The sequence below is a fragment of the Scyliorhinus torazame genome, chromosome 2, assembly GCF_047496885.1.
Source record: "Scyliorhinus torazame isolate Kashiwa2021f chromosome 2, sScyTor2.1, whole genome shotgun sequence".
In the NCBI taxonomy this organism is placed as follows: Eukaryota; Metazoa; Chordata; class Chondrichthyes; order Carcharhiniformes; family Scyliorhinidae; genus Scyliorhinus; species Scyliorhinus torazame.
Genome location: NC_092708.1, coordinates 12,811,922 through 12,836,930, shown reverse-complemented (window position 1 = coordinate 12,836,930; position 25,009 = coordinate 12,811,922). Strand labels below are relative to the sequence as shown.

The 25,009-nt window shown below is 58.8% G+C and overlaps 1 protein-coding gene across 1 annotated transcript in view; it reads right to left on the bottom strand.

Annotated features, from left to right (window-relative positions):
- Positions 1 to 444: 444 nt before the first annotated feature.
- LOC140386075 (uncharacterized) overlaps positions 445 to 25,009 on the bottom strand; it is a 72,762-nt gene continuing 48,197 nt past the window's right edge. Inside the window, exon 3 of the mRNA XM_072468656.1 lies at positions 445 to 1,026. Within this exon, the coding sequence (XP_072324757.1) occupies positions 885 to 1,026 (142 nt within the window). The 3' untranslated portion in view covers positions 445 to 884. The remainder of the gene's footprint in view (positions 1,027 to 25,009) is intronic.

Here is a 25,009-nt window from a genome sequence, read left to right as displayed (position 1 = left end):
CGTCTACAAGATTCACTGCAGCAACTCACCAAGCCTCCTTCGGCAGCACCTTCCAAACCCACCACCACTGCCATCTAGAAGGACAAGAGCAGCAGATACCTGGGAACCCCACCACCTGGAGGTTCCCCTCCAAACCAATCCTGACTTGGAAATATATCGCCGTTCCTTCACCATCGCCAGGTTAAAATCCTGGAACTCCCTCCCGAACAGCACAGTGGGAGTACCTACACCTCAGGGACTGCAGCGGTTCAAGAAGGCAGCTCATCGCCACCTTCTGAACGACAAGGGAAGGGCAATAAATGCTGACCTAACCAGCAACGTCCACATCCATTGAATAATAAATAAAAAGCTGTTACACGAGTAGCTGTTAGACTCGATGGGCCAAATGGCCTCCTTCTGCACTGTAAATTCTATGATAATCTAGCAAGAGAAATATGAATCAGATCGAATACAATACTTTTATTCCAGTTATTCTTTAGTAAAACAAAGTAAATTCTGAGACTGAAGGTCAACAGTGATGACACAAGTGATTCATCTACACCAGCATCAAATAAACAGGCATCGTGTCTTGTGCAATGATGGAGAAATCAGTTGGACTGCAGAGAGGCACAACGTCTCAGCATCTCTCCTCCCTCCCCACCTCCCATTCCAGAACATTCTCAGGACAGGACAGAAATACAGCTGATGGTTCGTGGATTGAGTTCCACCAAAGAACACAACAGGTCAACTGTCCAGTGGGAGACGGCAGGCTGGAGGGCGGAAAGGGACTGAGGGGACAAGGACTCCCACAGAGTGACCAATGGGGAATGTGAGATGCTGGCCTTTGGAGTGTCACATGGTACCAGGCAGGGCGAGGTTATGGTCTGCTTGTTGCACTCCAAATCTCACTGGTAGCGATCACTCTGGTATTCGCCCTCATTGGCGCTCTTCATCCTCTGCCTGACCTTCAGCTGCTTCAGACGGTTCTTGTCCACCTCTCGTTTGGCAAGAAGGAAAATGATGATTCCAGACGGTAAACCAATTAACCTGCGGGAAACATGAACGGGGGAATGGTGAGGGTTTACAGGGCAATCTGTAACTTGTCTGAACGTAGCCCAACAGAAAATAAAACCCAAAAAGGATAACATTACATCAAACAGCAAGGCCTTGCTACACGATCACCAATTAACCCCATGAGTGAGGCCCTGTCACTGAGTCACTGACTGACCCCTCGATAGTGTGGCCCTGTCACTGTGACACTGACTGACCCCTCGATAGTGCGGCCCTGTCACAGTCTCACTGACTGACCCCTCGATAGTGCGGCCCTGTCACTGTGTCCCTGACTGACCCCTCGATAGTACGGCCCTGTCACTGTCGCTGACTGACCCCTCGATAGTGCGGCCCTGTCACTGTGTCACTGACTGCCTGACCCCTCGATAGTGCGGCCCTGTCACTGTGTCGCTGACTGACCCCTCGATAGTGCGGCCCTGTCACTGTCTCACTGACTGACCCCTCGATAGTGCGGCCCTGTCACTGTGTCACTGACTGACCCCTCGATAGTGCGGCCCTGTCACTGTGTCACTGACTGACCCCTCGATAGTGCGGCCCTGTCACTGTGTCACTGACTGACTGACCCCTCGATAGTGCGGCCCTGTCACTGTGTCACTGACTGACTGACCCCTCGAATGTGCGGCCCTGTCACTGTGTCACTGACTGACCCCTCGATAGTGCGGCCCTGTCACTGTGTCACTGACTGACCCCTCGATAGTGCGGCCCTGTCACTGTGTCACTGACTGACTGACCCCTCGATAGTGCGGCCCTGTCACTGTGTCACTGACTGACCCCTCGATAGTGCGGCCCTGTCACTGTGTCACTGACTGACTGACCCCTCGAATGTGCGGCCCTGTCACTGTGTCACTGACTGACCCCTCGAATGTGCGGCCCTGTCACTGTGTCACTGACTGACCCTCGATAGTGCGGCCCTGTCACTGTGTCACTGACTGACTGACCCCTTGATAGTGCGGCCCTGTCACTGTATCACTGACTGACCCCTCGATAGTGCGGCCCTGTCACTGTGTCACTGACTGACACCTCGATAGTGCGGCCCTGTCACTGTGTCACTGACTGACCCCTCGATCGTGCGGCCCTGTCACTGTATCACTGACTGACCCCTCGATAGTGCGGCCCTGTCACTGTGTCACTGACTGACACCTCGATAGTGCGGCCCTGTCACTGTGTCACTGACTGACCCCTCGATCGTGCGGCCCTGTCACTGTGTCACTGACTGACCCCTCGATAGTGCGGCCCTGTCACTGTATCACTGACTGACCCCTTGATAGTGCGGCTGTGTCACTGACTGACCCATCGATAGTGCGGCCCTGTCACTGTGTCACTGACCCCTCGATAGTGCGGCCCTGTCACTGTATCACTGACTGACCCCTCGATAGTGCGGCCCTGTCACTGCGTCAGTGACTGACCACTCGATAGTGCGGCTGTGTCACTGACTGACCCTCGATCGTGCGGCCCTGTCACTGTATCACTGACTGACTGACCCCTCGATAGTGCGGCCCTGTCACTGTGTCACTGACCCCTCGATAGTGCGGCCCTGTCACTGTGTCACTGACTGACCCCTCGATAGTGCGGCCCTGCCACTGTGTCAGTGATTGACCACTCGATAGTGCGGCTGTGTCACTGTATCACTGACTGACTGACCCCTCGATAGTGCGGCCCTGTCACTGTGTCACTGACTGACTGACCCCTCGATAGTGCGGCCCTGTCACTGTATCACTGACTGACTGACCCCTCCATAGTGCGGCCCTGTCACTGTGTCACTAACTGACCCCTCGATAGTGCGGCCCTGTCACTGTGTCACTGACTGACCCCTCGATAGTGCGGCCCTGTCACTGTGTCAGTGACTGACCACTCGATAGTGCGGCTGTGTCACTGTATCACTGACTGACTGACCCCTCGATAGTGCGGCCCTGTCACTGTGTCACTGACTGACTGACCCCTCGATAGTGCGGCCCTGTCACTGTATCACTGACTGACTGACCCCTCCATAGTGCGGCCCTGTCACTGTGTCACTGACTGACCCCTCGATAGTGCGGCCCTGTCACTGTGTCACTGACTGACCCCTCGATAGTGCGGCCCTGTCACTGTGTCACTGACTGACCCATCGATGGTACGGCCCTGTGAATGTGTCATTGACTGACCCCTCGATAGTGCGGCCCTGTCACTTTGTCACTGACCGCTCGATAGTACGGCCCTGTGATTGTGTCACTGACTGACCCCTCGATAGTGCGGCCCTGTCACTGTGTCACTGACTGACTCCTCGATAGTGCGGCCCTGTCACTGTGTCACTGACTGACCCCTCGATAGTGCGGCCCTGTGAATGTGTCATTGACTGACCCCTCGATAGTGCGGCCCTGTCACTTTGTCACTGACCGCTCGATAGTACGGCCCTGTGATTGTGTCACTGACTGACCCCTCGATAGTGCGGCCCTGTCACTGTGTCACTGACTGACTCCTCGATAGTGCGGCCCTGTCACTGTGTCACTGACTGACTGACCCCTCGATAGTGCGGCCCTGTCACTGTCTCACTGACTGACCCCTCGATAGTGCGGCCCTGTCACTGTGTCACTGACTGACCCCTCGATAGTGCGGCCCTGTGAATGTGTCATTGACTGACCCCTCGATAGTGCGGCCCTGTCACTTTGTCACTGACCGCTCGATAGTACGGCCCTGTGATTGTGTCACTGACTGACCCCTCGATAGTGCGGCCCTGTCACTGTGTCACTGACTGACTCCTCGATAGTGCGGCCCTGTCACTGTGTCACTGACTGACTGACCCCTCGATAGTGCGGCCCTGTCACTGTCTCACTGACTGACCCCTCGATAGTGCGGCCCTGTCACTGACTGACCCCTCGATCGTGCGGCCCTGTCACTGTGTCACTGACTGACTGACCCGTCGATAGTGCGGCCCTGTCACTGTGTCACTGACTGACCCCTCGATAGTGCGGCCCTGTCACTGTCACTGACTGACTGACCCCTCGATAGTGCGGCCCTGTCACTGTGTCACTGACTGACCCCTCGATAGTGTGGCCCTGTCACTGTGTCACTGACTGACCCCTCGATAGTGCGGCCCTGTCACTGCCACTGACTGACTGACCCCTCGATAGTGCGGCCCTGTCACTGTGTCACTGACTGACCCCTCGATAGTGCGGCCCTGTCACTGTGTCACTGACTGACTGACCCCTCGATAGTGCGGCCCTGTCACTGACTGACCCTCGATCGTGCGGCCCTGTCACTGGCTGACCCCTCGATCGTGCGGCCCTGTCACTGTGTCACTGACTGACTGACCCTTCGATAGTGCGGCCCTGTCACTGTGTCACTGACTGACCCCTCGATCGTGCGGCCCTGTCACTGTGTCACTGACTAACTGACCCCTCGATAGTGCGGCCCTGTCACTGTGTCACTGACTGACCCCTCGATAGTGCGGCCCTGTCACTGTGTCACTGACTGACCCCTCGATAGTGCGGCCCTGTCACTGTGTCACTGACTGACCCATCGATGGTACGGCCCTGTGAATGTGTCATTGACTGACCCCTCGATAGTGCGGCCCTGTCACTTTGTCACTGACCGCTCGATAGTACGGCCCTGTGATTGTGTCACTGACTGACCCCTCGATAGTGCGGCCCTGTCACTGTGTCACTGACTGACTCCTCGATAGTGCGGCCCTGTCACTGTGTCACTGACTGACCCCTCGATAGTGCGGCCCTGTCACTGACTGACCCTCGATCGTGCGGCCCTGTCACTGACTGACCCCTCGATCGTGCGGCCCTGTCACTGTGTCACTGACTGACTGACCCGTCGATAGTGCGGCCCTGTCACTGTGTCACTGACTGACCCCTCGATAGTGCGGCCCTGTCACTGTCACTGACTGACTGACCCCTCGATAGTGCGGCCCTGTCACTGTGTCACTGACTGACCCCTCGATAGTGCGGCCCTGTCACTGTGTCACTGACTGACCCCTCGATAGTGCGGCCCTGTCACTGCCACTGACTGACTGACCCCTCGATAGTGCGGCCCTGTCACTGTGTCACTGACTGACCCCTCGATAGTGCGGCCCTGTCACTGTGTCACTGACTGACTGACCCCTCGATAGTGCGGCCCTGTCACTGACTGACCCTCGATCGTGCGGCCCTGTCACTGACTGACCCCTCGATCGTGCGGCCCTGTCACTGTGTCACTGACTGACTGACCCTTCGATAGTGCGGCCCTGTCACTGTGTCACTGACTGACCCCTCGATCGTGCGGCCCTGTCACTGTGTCACTGACTGACTGACCCCTCGATAGTGCGGCCCTGTCACTGTGTCACTAACTGACCCCTCGATAGTGCGGCCCTGTCACTGTGTCACTGACTGACCCCTCGATAGTGCGGCCCTGTCACTGTGTCACTGACTGACTCCTCGATAGTGCGGCCCTGTCACTGTGTCACTGACTGACCCCTCGATAGTGCGGCCCTGTTACTGACTGACCCCTCGATAGTGCGGCCCTGTCACTGTGTCACTGACTGACACCTCGATAGTGCGGCCCTGTCACTGTGTCACTGACTGACTCCTTGATAGTGCGGCCCTGTCACTGTGTCACTGACTGACCCCTCAATAGTGCGGCCCTGTCACTGTGTCACTGACTGACCCCTCGATAGTGCGGCCCTGTCACTGTGTCACTGACTGACTGACTCCTCGATAGTGCGGCCCTGTCACTGTGTCACCGACTGACCCCTCGATAGTGCGGCCCTGTCACTGTGTCACTGACTGACCCCTCGATAGTGCGGCCATGTCACTGTGTCACTGACTGACCCCTCGATAGTGCGGCCCTGTCACTGTGTCACTGACTGACTGACCCCTCGATAGTGCGGCCCTGTCACTGTCTCACTGACTGACCCCTCGATAGTGCGGCCCTGTCACTGACTGACCCTCGATAGTGCGGCCCTGTCACTGTGTCACTGCCTGACCCTCGATAGTGCGGCCCTATCACGGTGTCACTGACTGACCCCTCGATAGTGCGGCCCTGTCACTGTGTCACTGACTCACCCCTCGATAGTGCGGCCCTGTGACTGTGTCACTGACTGACCCCTCGATAGTACGGCCCTGTCACTGACTGACCCCTCGACAGTGCGTCCCTGTCACTGTGTCACTGACCGACCCCTTGATAGTGCGGCCCTGTCACTGAGTCACTGACTGATCCCTCGAATGTGCGGCCCTGTCACTGTGTCACTGACTGACCCCTCGATAGTGCGGGCCCGTTACTGTCGCTGACTGACCCCTCGACTGTGCGGCCCTGTCACGGTGTCACTGACTGACCCTCGATAGTGCGGCCCTGTCACTGTCACTGACTGACCCCTCGACAGTGCGGCCCTGTCACTGTGTCACTGACTGACTGACCCCTCGATAGTGCGGCCCTGTCACTGTCTCACTGACTGACCCCTTGATTGTGCGGCCCTGTCACTGACTGACCCCTCGATAGTGCGGCCCTGTCACTGTGTCACTGACCCCTCGAAAGTGCGGCCCTGTCACTGTGTCACTGACTGACCCCTCGATAGTGCAGCCCTGTCACTGTGTCACTGACCCCTCGAAGGTGCGGCCCTGTCACTGTGTCACTGACCCCTCGAAAGTGCGGCCCTGTCACTGTGTCACTGACCCCTCGATAGTGCGGCCCTGTCACTGTGTCACTGACTGACCCCTCGATAGTGCGGCTCTGTCACTGTCACTGACTGACTGACCCCTCGATTGTGCGGCCTTGTCACTGTGTCACTGACTGACCCTCGATAGTGCGGCCTTGTCACTGTGTCACTGACTGACCCCTCGACGGTGCGGCCCTGTCACTGTGTCACTGACTGACCCTTCGATTGTGCGGCCTTGTCACTGTGTCACTGGCTGACCCCTCGATAGTGCGGCCCTGTCACTGTGTCACTGACTGACCCCTCGATAGTGCGGCCCTGTCACTGCCACTGACTGACTGACCCCTCGATAGTGCGGCCCTGTCACTGTGTCACTGACTGACCCCTCGATAGTGCGGCCCTGTCACTGTGTCACTGACTGACTGACCCCTCGATAGTGCGGCCCTGTCACTGTGTCAGTGACTGACCCTCGATAGTGCGGCCCTGTCACTGTGTCACTGACTGACCCCTTGGTAGTGCGGCCCTGTCACTGTGTCACTGACTGACCCCTCGATAGTGCGGCCCTGTCACTGTGTCACTGACTGACTGACCCCTCGATAGTGCGGCCCTGTCACTGACTGACTGACCCCTCGATTGTGCGGCATTGTCACTGTGTCACTGACTGACTGACCCCTCGATAGTGCGGCCCTGTCACTGTCACTGACTGACTGACCCCTCGATTGTGCGGCCTTGTCACTGTGTCACTGACTGACCCCTCGATAGTGCGGCCCTGTCACTGTGTCACTGACTGACCCCTCGATAGTGCGGCCCTGTCACTGTGTCACTGACTGACTGACCCCTCGATAGTGCGGCCCTGTCACTGTCTCACTGACTGACCCCTCGATAGTGCGGCCCTGTCACTGTGTCAGTGACTGACCCGCGATAGTGCGGCCCTGTCACTGTGTCATTGACTGACCCCTCGATAGTGCGGCCCTGTCACTGTGTCACTGACTGACCCCTCGATAGTGCGGCCCTGTCACTGTGTCACTGACTGACTGACCCCTCGATAGTGCGGCCCTGTCACTGTGTCACTGACTGACCCCTCGATAGTGCGGCCCTGTCACTGACTGACCCCTCGATAGTGCGGCCCTGTCACTGTGTCATTGACTGACCCCTCGATAGTGCGGCCCTGTCACTGTGTCGCTGACTGACTGACCCCTCGATAGTGCGGCCCTGTCACTGTGTCACTGACTGACACCTCGATAATGCGGCCCTGTCACTGTGTCACTGACTGACACCTCGATAGTGCGGCCCTGTCACTGTGTTACTGACCCCTCGATAGTGCGGCCCTGTCACTGTGTCACTGACCCCTCGATAGTGCGGCCCTGTCACTGTGTTACTGACCCCTCGATAGTGCGGCCCTGTCACTGTGTCACTGACCCCTCGATAGTGCGGCCCTGTCACTGTGTTACTGACCCCTCGATAGTGCGGCCCTGTCACTGTGTCACTGACCCCTCGATAGTGCGGCCCTGTCACTGTGTCACTGACTGACACCTCGATAGTGCGGCCCTGTCACTGTGTCACTGACTGACACCTCGATAGTGCGGCCCTGTCACTGTGTTACTGACCCCTCGATAGTGCGGCCCTGTCACTGTGTTACTGACCCCTCGATAGTGCGGCCCTGTCACTGTGTCACTGACTGACACCTCGATAGTGCGGCCCTGTCACTGTGTTACTGACCCCTCGATAGTGCGGCCCTGTCACTGTGTCACTGACCCCTCGATAGTGCGGCCCTGACACTGTGTCACTGACTGACTCCTCGATAGTGCGGCCCTGTCACTGTGTCACTGACTGACCCCTCGATAGTGCGGCTCTGTCACTGTGTCACTGACTGACCCCTCGATAGTGCGGCCCTGTCACTGTGTCACTGACCCCTCGATAGTGCGGCCCTGTCACTGTGTCACTGACCACTCGATAGTGCGGCCCTGTCACTGTGTCACTGACTGACTCCTCGATAGTGCGGCTCTGTCACTGTGTCACTGACTGACCCCTCGATAGTGCGGCCCTGTCACTGTGTCACTGACACCTCGATAGTGCGGCCCTGTCACTGTGTCACTGACCCCTCGATAGTGCGGCCCTGTCACTGTGTCACTGACTGACTCCTCGATAGTGCGGCCCTGTCACTCTTGTCACTGACTGACCCCTCGATAGTGCGGCCCTGTCACTCTGTCACTGACTGACCCCTTGGTAGTGCGGCCCTGTCACTGTGTCACTGACTGACCCCTCGATAGTGCGGCCCTGTCACTGTGTCACTGACTGACCCCTCGATAGTGCGGCCCTGTCACTGTGTCACTGACTGACTGACCCCTTGATAGTGCGGCCCTGTCACTGTGTCACTGACTGACCCCTCGATAGTGCGGCCCTGTCACTGTGTCACTGACTGACCCCTCGATAGTGCGGCCCTGTCACTGTGTCACTGACCCCTCGATAGTGCGGCCCTGTCACTGTGTCACTGACTGACCCCTCGATAGTGCGGCCCTGTCACTGTCTCATTGACTGACCCCTCGATAGTGCGGCCCTGTCACTGTGTCACTGACTGACCCCTCGATAGTGCGGCCCTATCACTGTATCACTGACTGACCCCTCGATAGTACGGCCCTGTCACTGACTGACTGACCCCTTGATAGTGCGGCCCTGTCACTGTGTCACTGACTGACCCTTCGATAGTGCGGCCCTGTCACTGTGTTAGTGACTGACCCCTCGATAGTGCGGCCCTGTCACTGTGTCACTGACTGACCCCTCGATAGTGCGGCCCTGTCACTGTGTCACTGACTGACCCCTCGATAGTGCGGCCCTGTCACTGTGTCACTGACTGACAGACCCCTAGATAGTGCGGCCCTGTCACTGTCTCACTGACTGACCCCTCGATAGTGCGGCCCTGTCACTGACTGACCCCTCGATAGTGCAGCCCTGTCACTGTGTCACTGACTGACTGACCCCTCGATAGTGCAGCCCTGTCACTGTGTCACTGACTGACCCTCGATAGTGCGGCCCTGTCACTGTGTCACTGACTGACCCTCGATAGTGCGGCCCTGTCACTGTGTCACTGACTGACGGACCCCTCGATAGTGCGGCCCTGTCAATGTGTCACTGACTGACTGACCCCTCGATAGTGCGGCCCTGTCACTGTGTCACTGACTGACCCCTCGATAGTGCGGCCCTGTCACTGTGTCACTGACCCCTCGATAGTGCGGCCCTGTCACTGTGTCACTGACTGACCCCTCGATAGTGCGGCCCTATCACTGTATCACTGACTGACCCCTCGATAGTGCGGCCCTGTCACTGACTGACGGACCCCTTGATAGTGCGGCCCTGTCACTGTGTCACTGACTGACCCCTCGATAGTGCGGCCCTGTCACTGTGTCAGTGACTGACCCCTCGATAGTGCGGCCCTGTCACTGTGTCACTGACTGACCCCTCGATAGTGCGGCCCTGTCACTGTGTCACTGACTGACCCCTCGATAGTGCGGCCCTGTCACTGTGTCACTGACTGACTGACCCCTCGATAGTGCGGCCCTGTCACTGTCTTACTGACTGACCCCTCGATAGTGCGGCCCTGTCACTGACTGACCCCTCGATAGTGCAGCCCTGTCACTGTGTCACTGACTGACTGACCCCTCGATAGTGCAGCCCTGTCACTGTGTCACTGACTGACCCTCGATAGTGCGGCCCTGTCACTGTGTCACTGACTGACCCTCGATAGTGCGGCCCTGTCACTGTGTCACTGACTGACCCCTCGATAGTGCGGCCCTGTCACTGTGTCACTGACTGACGGACCCCTCGATAGTGCGGCCCTGTCACTGTGTCACTGACTGACTGACCCCTCGATAGTGCGGCCCTGTCACTGTGTCACTGACTGACTGACACCTCGATAGTGCGGCCCTGTTACTGTGTCACTGACTGACCCCTCGATAGTGCGGCCCTGTCACTGTGTCACTGACTGACCCCTCGATAGTGCGGCCCTGTCACTGTGTCACTGACTGACCCCTTCATTGTGCGGCCCTGTCACTGTGTCACTGACTGACCCCTCGATCGTGCGGCCCTGTCACTGTCTCACTGACTGACCCCTCGATAGTGCGGCCCTGTCACCGTGTCACTGACTGACCACTCGATAGTGCGGCCCTGTCACTGTCTCATTGACTGACCCCTCGATAGTGCGGCCCTGTCACTGTGCCACCGACTGACCCCTCGATAGTGCGGCCCTGTCACTGTGTCACTGACCCCTCGATAGTGCGGCCCTGTCACTGTGTCACTGACCCCTCGATAGTGCGGCCCTGTCACTGTGTCACTGACTGACACCTCGATAGTACGGCCCTGTCACTCTGTCACGGACTGACCTCTCGATAGTGCGGCCCTGTCACTGTGTCACTGACTGACCCCTTGATAGTGCGCCCCTGTCACTGTGTCACTGACTGACCCCTCGATAGTGCGGCCCTGTCACTGTGTCACTGACCCCTCAATAGTGCGGCCCTGTCACTGTGTCACTGACTGACTCCTCGTTAGTGCGGCCCTGTCACTGTGTCACCGACTGACCCCTCGATAGTACGGCCCTGTCACTGACTGACCCCTCGATAGTGCGGCCCTGTCACTCTGTCACGGACTGACCTCTCGATAGTGCGGCCCTGTCACTGTGTCACTGACCCCTCGATAGTGCGGCCCTGTCACTGTGTCACTGACTGACTCCTCGTTAGTGCGGCCCTGTCACTGTGTCACGGACCCCTCGATAGTGCGGCCCTATCACTGTGTCACTGACTGACCCCTCGATAGTGCGGCCCTGTCACTGTGTCACTGACTGACTCCTCGATAGTGCGGCCCTGTCACTGTGTCACTGACTGACCCCTCGATAGTGCGGCCCTGTCACTGTGTCACTGACTGACCCCTCGATAGTGCGGCCCTGTCACTGTGTCACTAACTGACCCCTCGATAGTGCGGCCCCGTCACTGGGTCACTGACTGACTGACCCCTCGATAGTGCGGCCCTGTCACTGTGTCACTGACCCCTCAATAGTGCGGCCCTGTCACTGTGTCACTGACTGACTCCTCGTTAGTGCGGCCCTGTCACTGTGTCAGCGACTGACCCCTCGATAGTACGGCCCTGTCACTGTGTCACTGACTGACCCCTCGATAGTGCGGCCCTGTCACTGTCTCACTGACTGACTGACCCCTCGATAGTGCGGCCCTGTCACTGTGTCACTGACTGACCCCTCGTTAGTGCGGCCCTGTCACTGTGTCACTGACTGACCCTCGATAGTGCGGCCCTGTCACTGTCACTGACTGACCCCTCGATAGTGCGGCCCTGTCATTGTGTCACTGACTGACCCCTCGATAGTACGGCCCTGTCACTGTGTCACCGACTGAACCCTCGATAGTGCGGCCCTGTCACTGTCTCACTGACTGACCCCTCGATAGTGCGGCCCTGTCACTGTGTCACTGACTGACACCTCGATAGTGCGGCTCTGTCACGGACTGACCCCTTGATAGTGCGGCCCTGTCACTGTGTCACTGACCCCTCGATAGTGCGGCCCTGTCACTGTGTCACTGACTGACCCATCGATCGCACGGCCCTGTCACTGTGTCACTGACTGACTGACCCCTCGATAGTGCGGCCCTGTCACGGTGTCACTGACTGACCCTCGATAGTGCGGCCCTGTCACTGTCACTGACTGACCCCTCGACAGTGCGGCCCTGTCACTGTGTCACTGACTGACTGACCCCTCGATAGTGCGGTCCTGTCACTGTCTCACTGACTGACCCCTTGATTGTGCGGCCCTGTCACTGACTGACCCCTCGATAGTGCGGCCCTGTCACTGTGTCACTGACTGACCCCTCGATAGTGCGGCCCTGTCACTGTGTCACTGACTGACCCCTCGATAGTGCGGCCCTGTCACTGTGTCACTGACTGACTGACCCCTCGATTGTGCGGCCCTGTCACTGTGTCACTGACTGACTGACCCCTCGATAGTGCGGCCCTGTCACTGTGTCACTGACTGACCCCTTGATTGTGCGGCCCTGTCACTGACAGACCCCTCGATAGTGCGGCCCTGTCACTGTGTCTCTGACTGACTGACCCCTCGATTGTGCGGCCCTGTCACTGTGTCACTGACCCCTCGAAAGTGCGGCCCTGTCACTGTGTCACTGACTGACCCCTCGATAGTGCAGCCCTGTCACTGTGTCACTGACTGACTGACCCCTCGATAGTGCGGCCCTGTCACTGTGTCACTGACTGACTGACCCCTCGATAGGGCGGCCCTGTCACTGTGTCACTGACCCCTCGAAAGTGCGGCCCTGTCACTGTGTCACTGGCTGACCCTCGATAGTGCGGCCCTGTCACTCTGTCACTGACTGACCCCTTGGTAGTGCGGCCCTGTCACTGTGTCACTGACTGACCCCTCGATAGTGCGGCCCTGTCACTGACTGACTGACCCCTTGATAGTGCGGCCCTGTCACTGTGTCACTGACTGACCCCTCGATAGTGCGGCCCTGTCACTGTGTCAGTGACTGACCCCTCGATAGTGCGGCCCTGTCACTGTGTCACTGACTGACTGACCCCTCGATAGTGCGGCCCTGTCACTGTGTCACCGACTGACCCCACGATAGTGCGGCCCTGTCACTGTGTCACTGACTGACCCCTCGATAGTGCGGCCCTGTCACTGTGTCACTGACTGACCCCTCGATAGTGCGGCCCTGTCACTGTGTCACCGACTGACGCCTCGATAGTGCTGCCCTGTCACTGTATCATTGACTGACCCCTCGATAGTGCGGCCCTGTCACTGTGTCACTGACTGACCCCTCGATAGTGCGGCCCTGTCACTGTGTCACTGACTGACCCCTCGATAGTGCGGCCCTGTCACTGTGTCACTGACTGACCCCTCGATAGTGCGGCCCTGTCACTGTATCATTGACTGACCCCTCGATAGTGCGGCCCTGTCACTGTATCACTGACTGACCCCTCGATAGTGCGGCCCTGTCACTGTGTCACTGACTGACTGACCCCTCGATAGTGCGGCCCTGTCACTGTGTCACTGACTGACTGACCCCTCGATAGTGCGGCCCTGTCACTGTGTCACTGACTGACCCCTCGATAGTGCGGCCCTGTCACTGTGTCACTGACTGACTGACCCCTCGATAGTGCGGCCCTGTCACTGTGTCACTGACTGACTGACCCCTCGATAGTGCGGCCCTGTCACTGTGTCACTGACTGACCCCTCGATAGTGCGGCCCTGTCACTGTGTCACTGACTGACCCCTCGATAGTGCGGCCCTGTCACTGTGTCACTGACTGACCCCTCGATAGTGCGGCCCTGTCACTGTATCACTGACTGATCCCTCGATAGTGCGGCCCTGTCACGGTGTCACTGACTGACCCCTCGATAGTGCGGCCCTGTCACTGTGTTACTGACTGACTGACCCCTCGATAGTGCGGCCCTGTCACTGTGTCACTGACTGACCCCTCGATAGTGCGGCCCTGTCACTGTGTCATTGACTGACCCCTCGATAGTGCGGCCCTGTCACTGTGTCACTGACTGACCCCTCGATAGTGCGGCCCTGTCACTGTGTCACTGACTGACCCCTCGATAGTGCGGCCCTGTCACTGTGTCACTGACTGACCCCTCGATAGTGCGGCCCTGTCACTGTATCACTGACTGACCCCTCGATAGTGCGGCCCTGTCACGGTGTCACTGACTGACCCCTCGATAGTGCGGCCCTGTCACTGTGTCACTGACTGACTGACCCCTCGATAGTGCGGCCCTGACACTGTGTCACTGACTGACTGACCCCTCGATAGTGCGGCCCTGTCACTGTGTCACTGACTGACCCCTCGATAGTGCGGCCCTGTCACTGTCTCACTGACTGACCCCTCGATAGTGCTGCCCTGTCACTGTGTCACTGACTGACTGACCCCTCGATAGTGCTGCCCTGTCACTGTGTCACTGACTGACCCCTCGATAGTGCGGCCCTGTCACTGTTTCACTGACTGACTGACCCCTTGATAGTGCAGCTCTGTCACTGTGTCACTGACTGACCCCTCGATAGTGCGGCCCTGTCACTGTGTCACTGACTGACCCCTCGATAGTGCGGCCCTGTCACTGTGTCACTGACTGACCCCTCGATAGTGCGGCCCTGTCACTGTGTCACTGACTGACCCCTCGATAGTGCGGCCCTGTCACTGTGTCACTGACTGACCCCTCGATAGTGCGCCCCTGTCACTGTGTCACTGACTGACCCCTCGATAGTGCGGCCCTGTCACTGTGTCACTGACTGACCCCTCGATAGTGCGGCCCTGTCACTGTGTCACTGACTGACCCCTCGATAGTGCGGCCTTGTCACTGTCTCATTGACTGACCCCTCGATAGTGCGGCCCTGTCACTGTGTCACTGACTGACCCCTCGATAGGGCGGCCCTGTCACTGTGTCACTGACTGACCCCTCGATAGTGCGGCCCTGTCACTGTGTCACTGACAGACTGACCCCTCGATAGTGCGGCCCTGTCACTGTGTCACTGACTGACTGACCCCTCGATAGTGCGGCCCTGTCACTGTGTCACTGACTGACCCCTCGATAGGGCGGCCCCTGTCACTGTGTCACTGACTGACCCCTCGATAGTGCGGCCCTGTCACTGTGTCACTGACTGACTGACCCCTCGATAGTGCGGCCCTGTCACTGTGTCACTGACTGACTGACCCCTCGATAGTGCGGCCCTGTCACTGTGTCACTGACTGACCCCTCGATAGTGCGGCCCTGTCACTGTGTCACTGACTGACCCCTCGATAGTGCGGCCTTGTCACTGTCTCATTGACTGACCCCTCGATAGTGCGGCCCTGTCACTGTGTCACTGACTGACTGACCCCTCGATAGTGCGGCCCTGTCACTGTGTCACTGACTGACTGACCCCTCGATAGTGCGGCCCTGTCACTGTGTCACTGACTGACCCCTCGATAGTGCGGCCCTGTCACTGTGTCACTGACTGACCCCTCGATAGTGCGGCCCTGTCACTGTGTCACTGACTGACAGACCCCTCGATTGTGCGGCCCTGTCACTGTGTCACTGACTGACTGACCCCTCGATTGTGCGGCCCTGTCACTGTGTCACTGACTGACCCCTTGATTGTGCGGCCCTGTCACTGACTGACCCCTCGATAGTGCGGCCCTGTCACTGTGTCACTGACTGACCCCTCGATAGTGCGGCCCTGTCACTGTGTCTCTGACTGACTGACCCCTCGATTGTGCGGCCCTGTCACTGTGTCACTGACCCCTCGAAAGTGCGGCCCTGTCACTGTGTCACTGACTGACCCCTCGATAGTGCAGCCCTGTCACTGTGTCACTGACTGACTGACCCCTCGATAGTGCGGCCCTGTCACTGTGTCACTGACTGACTGACCCCTCGATAGGGCGGCCCTGTCACTGTGTCACTGACCCCTCGAAAGTGCGGCCCTGTCACTGTGTCACTGGCTGACCCTCGATAGTGCGGCCCTGTCACTCTGTCACTGACTGACCCCTTGGTAGTGCGGCCCTGTCACTGTGTCACTGACTGACCCCTCGATAGTGCGGCCCTGTCACTGACTGACTGACCCCTTGATAGTGCGGCCCTGTCACTGTGTCACTGACTGACCCCTCGATAGTGCGGCCCTGTCACTGTGTCAGTGACTGACCCCTCGATAGTGCGGCCCTGTCACTGTGTCACTGACTGACTGACCCCTCGATAGTGCGGCCCTGTCACTGTGTCACCGACTGACCCCACGATAGTGCGGCCCTGTCACTGTGTCACTGACTGACCCCTCGATAGTGCGGCCCTGTCACTGTGTCACTGACTGACCCCTCGATAGTGCGGCCCTGTCACTGTGTCACCGACTGACGCCTCGATAGTGCTGCCCTGTCACTGTATCATTGACTGACCCCTCGATAGTGCGGCCCTGTCACTGTGTCACTGACTGACCCCTCGATAGTGCGGCCCTGTCACTGTGTCACTGACTGACCCCTCGATAGTGCGGCCCTGTCACTGTGTCACTGACTGACCCCTCGATAGTGCGGCCCTGTCACTGTATCATTGACTGACCCCTCGATAGTGCGGCCCTGTCACTGTATCACTGACTGACCCCTCGATAGTGCGGCCCTGTCACTGTGTCACTGACTGACTGACCCCTCGATAGTGCGGCCCTGTCACTGTGTCACTGACTGACTGACCCCTCGATAGTGCGGCCCTGTCACTGTGTCACTGACTGACTGACCCCTCGATAGGGCGGCCCTGTCACTGTGTCACTGACTGACTGACCCCTCGATAGTGCGGCCCTGTCACTGTGTCACTGACTGACCCCTCGATAGGGCGGCCCTGTCACTGTGTCACTGACTGACCCCTCGATAGTGCGGCCCTGTCACTGTGTCACTGACTGACTGACCCCTCGATAGTGCGGCCCTGTCACTGTGTCACTGACTGACTGACCCCTCGATAGTGCGGCCCTGTCACTGTGTCACTGACTGACCCCTCGATAGTGCGGCCCTGTCACTGTGTCACTGACTGACCCCTCGATAGTGCGGCCTTGTCACTGTCTCATTGACTGACCCCTCGATAGTGCGGCCCTGTCACTGTGTCACTGACTGACTGACACCTCGATAGTGCGGCCCTGTCACTGTGTCACTGACTGACTGACCCCTCGATAGTGCGGCCCTGTCACTGTGTCACTGACTGACCCCTCGATAGTGCGGCCCTGTCACTGTGTCACTGACTGACCCCTCGATAGTGCGGCCCTGTCACTGTGTCACTGACTGACAGACCCCTCGATTGTGCGGCCCTGTCACTGTGTCACTGACTGACTGACCCCTCGATTGTGCGGCCCTGTCACTGTGTCACTGACTGACCCCTTGATTGTGCGGCCCTGTCACTGACTGACCCCTCGATAGTGCGGCCCTGTCACTGTGTCACTGACTGACCCCTCGATAGTGCGGCCCTGTCACTGTGTCTCTGACTGACTGACCCCTCGATTGTGCGGCCCTGTCACTGTGTCACTGACCCCTCGAAAGTGCGGCCCTGTCACTGTGTCACTGACTGACCCCTCGATAGTGCAGCCCTGTCACTGTGTCACTGACTGACTGACCCCTCGATAGTGCGGCCCTGTCACTGTGTCACTGACTGACTGACCCCTCGATAGGGCGGCCCTGTCACTGTGTCACTGACCCCTCGAAAGTGCGGCCCTGTCACCGTGTCACTGGCTGACCCTCGATAGTGCGGCCCTGTCACTCTGTCACTGACTGACCCCTTGGTAGTGCGGCCCTGTCACTGTGTCACTGACTGACCCCTCGATAGTGCGGCCCTGTCACTGACTGACTGACCCCTTGATAGTGCGGCCCTGTCACTGTGTCACTGACTGACCCCTCGATAGTGCGGCCCTGTCACTGTGTCAGTGACTGACCCCTCGATAGTGCGGCCCTGTCACTGTGTCACTGACTGACTGACCCCTCGATAGTGCGGCCCTGTCACTGTGTCACCGACTGACCCCACGATAGTGCGGCCCTGTCACTGTGTCACCGACTGACCCCTCGATAGTGCGGCCCTGTCACTGTGTCACTGACTGACCCCTCGATAGTGCGGCCCTGTCACTGTGTCACTGACTGACCCCTCGATAGTGCGGCCCTGTCACTGTGTCACTGACTGACCCCTCGATAGTGCGGCCCTGTCACTGTATCATTGACTGACCCCTCGATAGTGCGGCCCTGTCACTGTATCACTGACTGACCCCTCGATAGTGCGGCCCTGTCACTGTGTCACTGACTGACTGACCCCTCGATAGTGCGGCCCTGTCACTGTGTCACTGACTGACTGACCCCTCGATAGTGCGGCCCTGTCACTGTGTCACTGACTGACCCCTCGATAGGGCGGCCCTGTCACTGTGTCACTGACTGACTGACCCCTCGATAGTGCGGCCCTGTCACTGTGTCACTGACTGACTGACCCCTCGATAGTGCGGCCCTGTCACTGTGTCACTGACTGACCCCTCGATAGTGCGGCCCTGTCACTGTGTCACTGACTGACCCCTCGATAGTGCGGCCCTGTCACTGTGTCACTGACTGACCCCTCGATAGTGCGGCCCTGTCACTGTATCACTGACTGACCCCTCGATAGTGCGGCCCTGTCACGGTGTCACTGACTGACCCCTCGATAGTGCGGCCCTGTCACTGTGTCACTGACTGACTGACCCCTCGATAGTGCGGCCCTGTCACTGTGTCACTGACTGACCCCTCGATAGTGCGGCCCTGTCACTGTGTCACTGACTGACCCCTCGATAGTGCGGCCCTGTCACTGTGTCACTGACTGACCCCTCGATAGTGCGGCCCTGTCACTGTGTCACTGACTGACCCCTCGATAGTGCGGCCCTGTCACTGTGTCACTGACTGACCCCTCGATAGTGCGGCCCTGTCACTGTATCACTGACTGACCCCTCGATAGTGCGGCCCTGTCACGGTGTCACTGACTGACCCCTCGATAGTGCGGCCCTGTCACTGTGTCACTGACTGACTGACCCCTCGATAGTGCGGCCCTGACACTGTGTCACTGACTGACTGACCCCTCGATAGTGCGGCCCTGTCACTGTGTCACTGACTGACCCCTCGATAGTGCGGCCCTGTCACTGTCTCACTGACTGACCCCTCGATAGTGCTGCCCTGTCACTGTGTCACTGACTGACTGACCCCTCGATAGTGCTGCCCTGTCACTGTGTCACTGACTGACCCCTCGATAGTGCGGCCCTGTCACTGTTTCACTGACTGACTGACCCCTTGATAGTGCAGCTCTGTCACTGTGTCACTGACTGACCCCTCGATAGTGCGGCCCTGTCACTGTGTCACTGACTGACCCCTCGATAGTGCGGCCCTGTCACTGTGTCACTGACTGACCCCTCGATAGTGCGGCCCTGTCACTGTGTCACTGACTGACCCCTCGATAGTGCGGCCCTGTCACTGTGTCACTGACTGACCCCTCGATAGTGCGCCCCTGTCACTGTGTCACTGACTGACCCCTCGATAGTGCGGCCCTGTCACTGTGTCACTGACTGACCCCTCGATAGTGCGGCCCTGTCACTGTGTCACTGACTGACCCCTCGATAGTGCGGCCTTGTCACTGTCTCATTGACTGACCCCTCGATAGTGCGGCCCTGTCACTGTGTCACTGACTGACCCCTCGATAGGGCGGCCCTGTCACTGTGTCACTGACTGACCCCTCAATAGTGCGGCCCTGTCACTGTGTCACTGACAGACTGACCCCTCGATAGTGCGGCCCTGTCACTGTGTCACTGACTGACCCCTCGATAGTGCGGCCCTGTCACTGTGTCACTGACTGACCCCTCGATAGTGCGGCCTTGTCACTGTCTCATTGACTGACCCCTCGATAGTGCGGCCCTGTCACTGTGTCACTGACTGACCCCTCGATAGTGCGGCCCTGTCACTGTGTCACTGACTGACTGACCCCTCGATAGTGCGGCCCTGTCACTGTGTCACTGACTGACCCCTCGATAGTGCGGCCCTGTCACTGTGTCACTGACTGACTGACCCCTCGATAGGGCGGCCCTGTCACTGTGTCACTGACTGACTGACCCCTCGATAGTGCGGCCCTGTCACTGTGTCACTGACTGACCCCTCGATAGGGCGGCCCTGTCACTGTGTCACTGACTGACCCCTCGATAGTGCGGCCCTGTCACTGTGTCACTGACTGACTGACCCCTCGATAGTGCGGCCCTGTCACTGTGTCACTGACTGACTGACCCCTCGATAGTGCGGCCCTGTCACTGTGTCACTGACTGACCCCTCGATAGTGCGGCCCTGTCACTGTGTCACTGACTGACCCCTCGATAGTGCGGCCTTGTCACTGTCTCATTGACTGACCCCTCGATAGTGCGGCCCTGTCACTGTGTCACTGACTGACTGACCCCTCGATAGTGCGGCCCTGTCACTGTGTCACTGACTGACTGACCCCTCGATAGTGCGGCCCTGTCACTGTGTCACTGACTGACCCCTCGATAGTGCGGCCCTGTCACTGTGTCACTGACTGACTGACCCCTCGATAGTGCGGCCCTGTCACTGTGTCACTGACTGACCCCTCGATAGTGCGGCCCTGTCACTGTGTCACTGACAGACTGACCCCTCGATAGTGCGGCCCTGTCACTGTGTCACTGACTGACCCCTCGATAGTGCGGCCCTGTCACTGTGTCACTGACTGACCCCTCGATAGTGCGGCCTTGTCACTGTCTCATTGACTGACCCCTCGATAGTGCGGCCCTGTCACTGTGTCACTGACTGACTGACCCCTCGATAGTGCGGCCCTGTCACTGTGTCACTGACTGACTGACCCCTCGATAGTGCGGCCCTGTCACTGTGTCACTGACTGACCCCTCGATAGTGCGGCCCTGTCACTGTGTCACTGACTGACTGACCCCTCGATAGGGCGGCCCTGTCACTGTGTCACTGACTGACTGACCCCTCGATAGTGCGGCCCTTTCACTGTGTCACTGACTGACCCCTCGATAGGGCGGCCCTGTCACTGTGTCACTGACTGACCCCTCGATAGTGCGGCCCTGTCACTGTGTCACTGACTGACTGACCCCTCGATAGTGCGGCCCTGTCACTGTGTCACTGACTGACTGACCCCTCGATAGTGCGGCCCTGTCACTGTGTCACTGACTGACCCCTCGATAGTGCGGCCCTGTCACTGTGTCACTGACTGACCCCTCGATAGTGCGGCCTTGTCACTGTCTCATTGACTGACCCCTCGATAGTGCGGCCCTGTCACTGTGTCACTGACTGACTGACCCCTCGATAGTGCGGCCCTGTCACTGTGTCACTGACTGACTGACCCCTCGATAGTGCGGCCCTGTCACTGTGTCACTGACTGACCCCTCGATAGTGCGGCCCTGTCACTGTGTCACTGACTGACTGACCCCTCGATAGTGCGGCCCTGTCACTGTGTCACTGACTGACTGACCCCTCGATAGTGCGGCCCTGTCACTGTGTCACTGACTGACCCCTCGATAGTGCGGCCCTGTCACTGTGACACTGACTGACCCCTCGATAGTGCGGCCCTGTCACTGTGTCACTGACTGACCCCTCGATAGTGCGGCCCTGTCACTGTATCACTGACTGACCCCTCGATAGTGCGGCCCTGTCACTGTGTCACTGACTGACTGACCCCTCGATAGTGCGGCCCTGTCACTGTGTCACTGACTGACCCCTCGATAGTGCGGCCCTGTCACTGTGTCACTGACTGACCCCTCGATAGTGCGGCCCTGTCACTGTGTCACTGACTGACCCCTCGATAGTGCGGCCCTGTCACTGTGTCACTGACTGACCCCTCGATAGTGCGGCCCTGTCACTGTGTCACTGACTGACCCCTCGATAGTGCGGCCCTGTCACTGTATCACTGACTGACCCCTCGATAGTGCGGCCCTGTCACGGTGTCACTGACTGACCCCTCGATAGTGCGGCCCTGTCACTGTGTCACTGACTGACTGACCCCTCGATAGTGCGGCCCTGACACTGTGTCACTGACTGACTGACCCCTCGATAGTGCGGCCCTGTCACTGTGTCACTGACTGACCCCTCGATAGTGCGGCCCTGTCACTGTCTCACTGACTGACCCCTCGATAGTGCTGCCCTGTCACTGTGTCACTGACTGACTGACCCCTCGATAGTGCTGCCCTGTCACTGTGTCACTGACTGACCCCTCGATAGTGCGGCCCTGTCACTGTTTCACTGACTGACTGACCCCTCGATAGTGCAGCTCTGTCACTGTGTCACTGACTGACCCCTCGATAGTGCGGCCCTGTCACTGTGTCACTGACTGACCCCTCGATAGTGCGGCCCTGTCACTGTGTCACTGACTGACCCCTCGATAGTGCGGCCCTGTCACTGTGTCACTGACTGACCCCTCGATAGTGCGGCCCTGTCACTGTGTCACTGACTGACCCCTCGATAGTGCGCCCCTGTCACTGTGTCACTGACTGACCCCTCGATAGTGCGGCCCTGTCACTGTGTCACTGACTGACCCCTCGATAGTGCGGCCCTGTCACTGTGTCACTGACTGACCCCTCGATAGTGCGGCCTTGTCACTGTCTCATTGACTGACCCCTCGATAGTGCGGCCCTGTCACTGTGTCACTGACTGACCCCTCGATAGGGCGGCCCTGTCACTGTGTCACTGACTGACCCCTCAATAGTGCGGCCCTGTCACTGTGTCACTGACAGACTGACCCCTCGATAGTGCGGCCCTGTCACTGTGTCACTGACTGACCCCTCGATAGTGCGGCCCTGTCACTGTGTCACTGACTGACCCCTCGATAGTGCGGCCTTGTCACTGTCTCATTGACTGACCCCTCGATAGTGCGGCCCTGTCACTGTGTCACTGACTGACCCCTCGATAGTGCGGCCCTGTCACTGTGTCACTGACTGACTGACCCCTCGATAGTGCGGCCCTGTCACTGTGTCACTGACTGACCCCTCGATAGTGCGGCCCTGTCACTGTGTCACTGACTGACTGACCCCTCGATAGGGCGGCCCTGTCACTGTGTCACTGACTGACTGACCCCTCGATAGTGCGGCCCTGTCACTGTGTCACTGACTGACCCCTCGATAGGGCGGCCCTGTCACTGTGTCACTGACTGACCCCTCGATAGTGCGGCCCTGTCACTGTGTCACTGACTGACTGACCCCTCGATAGTGCGGCCCTGTCACTGTGTCACTGACTGACTGACCCCTCGATAGTGCGGCCCTGTCACTGTGTCATGACTGACCCCTCGATAGTGCGGCCCTGTCACTGTGTCACTGACTGACCCCTCGATAGTGCGGCCTTGTCACTGTCTCATTGACTGACCCCTCGATAGTGCGGCCCTGTCACTGTGTCACTGACTGACTGACCCCTCGATAGTGCGGCCCTGTCACTGTGTCACTGACTGACTGACCCCTCGATAGTGCGGCCCTGTCACTGTGTCACTGACTGACCCCTCGATAGTGCGGCCCTGTCACTGTGTCACTGACTGACTGACCCCTCGATAGTGCGGCCCTGTCACTGTGTCACTGACTGACCCCTCGATAGTGCGGCCCTGTCACTGTGTCACTGACAGACTGACCCCTCGATAGTGCGGCCCTGTCACTGTGTCACTGACTGACTGACCCCTCGATAGTGCGGCCCTGTCACTGTGTCACTGACTGACCCCTCGATAGTGCGGCCCTGTCACTGTGTCACTGACTGACTGACCCCTCGATAGTGCGGCCCTGTCACTGTGACACTGACTGACCCCTCGATAGTGCGGCCCTGTCACTGTGTCACTGACTGACCCCTCGATAGTGCGGCCCTGTCACTGTGTCACTGACTGACCCCTCGATAGTGCGGCCCTGTCACTGTGTCACTGACTGACCCCTCGATAGTGCGGCCCTGTCACTGTGTCACCGACTGACCCCTCGATAGTACGGCCCTGTCACTGTGTCACTGACTGACCCCTCGATAGTGCGGCCCTGTCACTGTGTCACTGACTGACTGACCCCTCGAAAGTGCGGCCCTGTCACTGTGTCACTGACTGACCCCTCGATAGTGCGGCCCTGTCACTGTGTCACTGACTGACTGACCCCTCGATACTGCGGCCCTGTCACTGTGTCACTGACTGACCCCTCGATAGTGCGGCCCTATCACTGTGTCACCGACTGACCCCTCGATAGTACGGCCCTGTGACTGTGTCACTGACTGACCCCTCGATAGTGCGGCCCTGTCACTGAGTCACTGACCCCTCGATAGTGCGGCCCTGTCACTGTGTCACTGACTGACCCCTCGATAGTGCGGCCCTCTCATTGTGTCACTAACTGACCCCTCGATAGTGCGGCCCTGTCACTGTGTCACTGACTGACCCCTCGATAGTGCGGCCCTGTCACTGTCTCATTGACTGACCCCTCGATAGTGCGGCCCTGTCAGTGTCACCGACTGACCCCTCGATAGTGCGGCCCTGTCACTGACTGACCCCTCGATTGTGCGGCCCTCTCATTGTGTCACTAACTGACCCCTCGATAGTGCGGCCCTGTCACTGTTTCACTGACTGACTGACCCCTTGATAGTGCAGCTCTGTCACTGTGTCACTGACTGACCCCTCGATAGTGCGGCCCTGTCACTGTGTCACTGACTGACCCCTCGATAGTGCGGCCCTGTCACTGTGTCACTGACTGACCCCTCGATAGTGCGGCCCTGTCACTGTGTCACTGACTGACCCCTCGATAGTGCGGCCCTGTCACTGTGTCACTGACTGACCCCTCGATAGTGCGCCCCTGTCACTGTGTCACTGACTGACCCC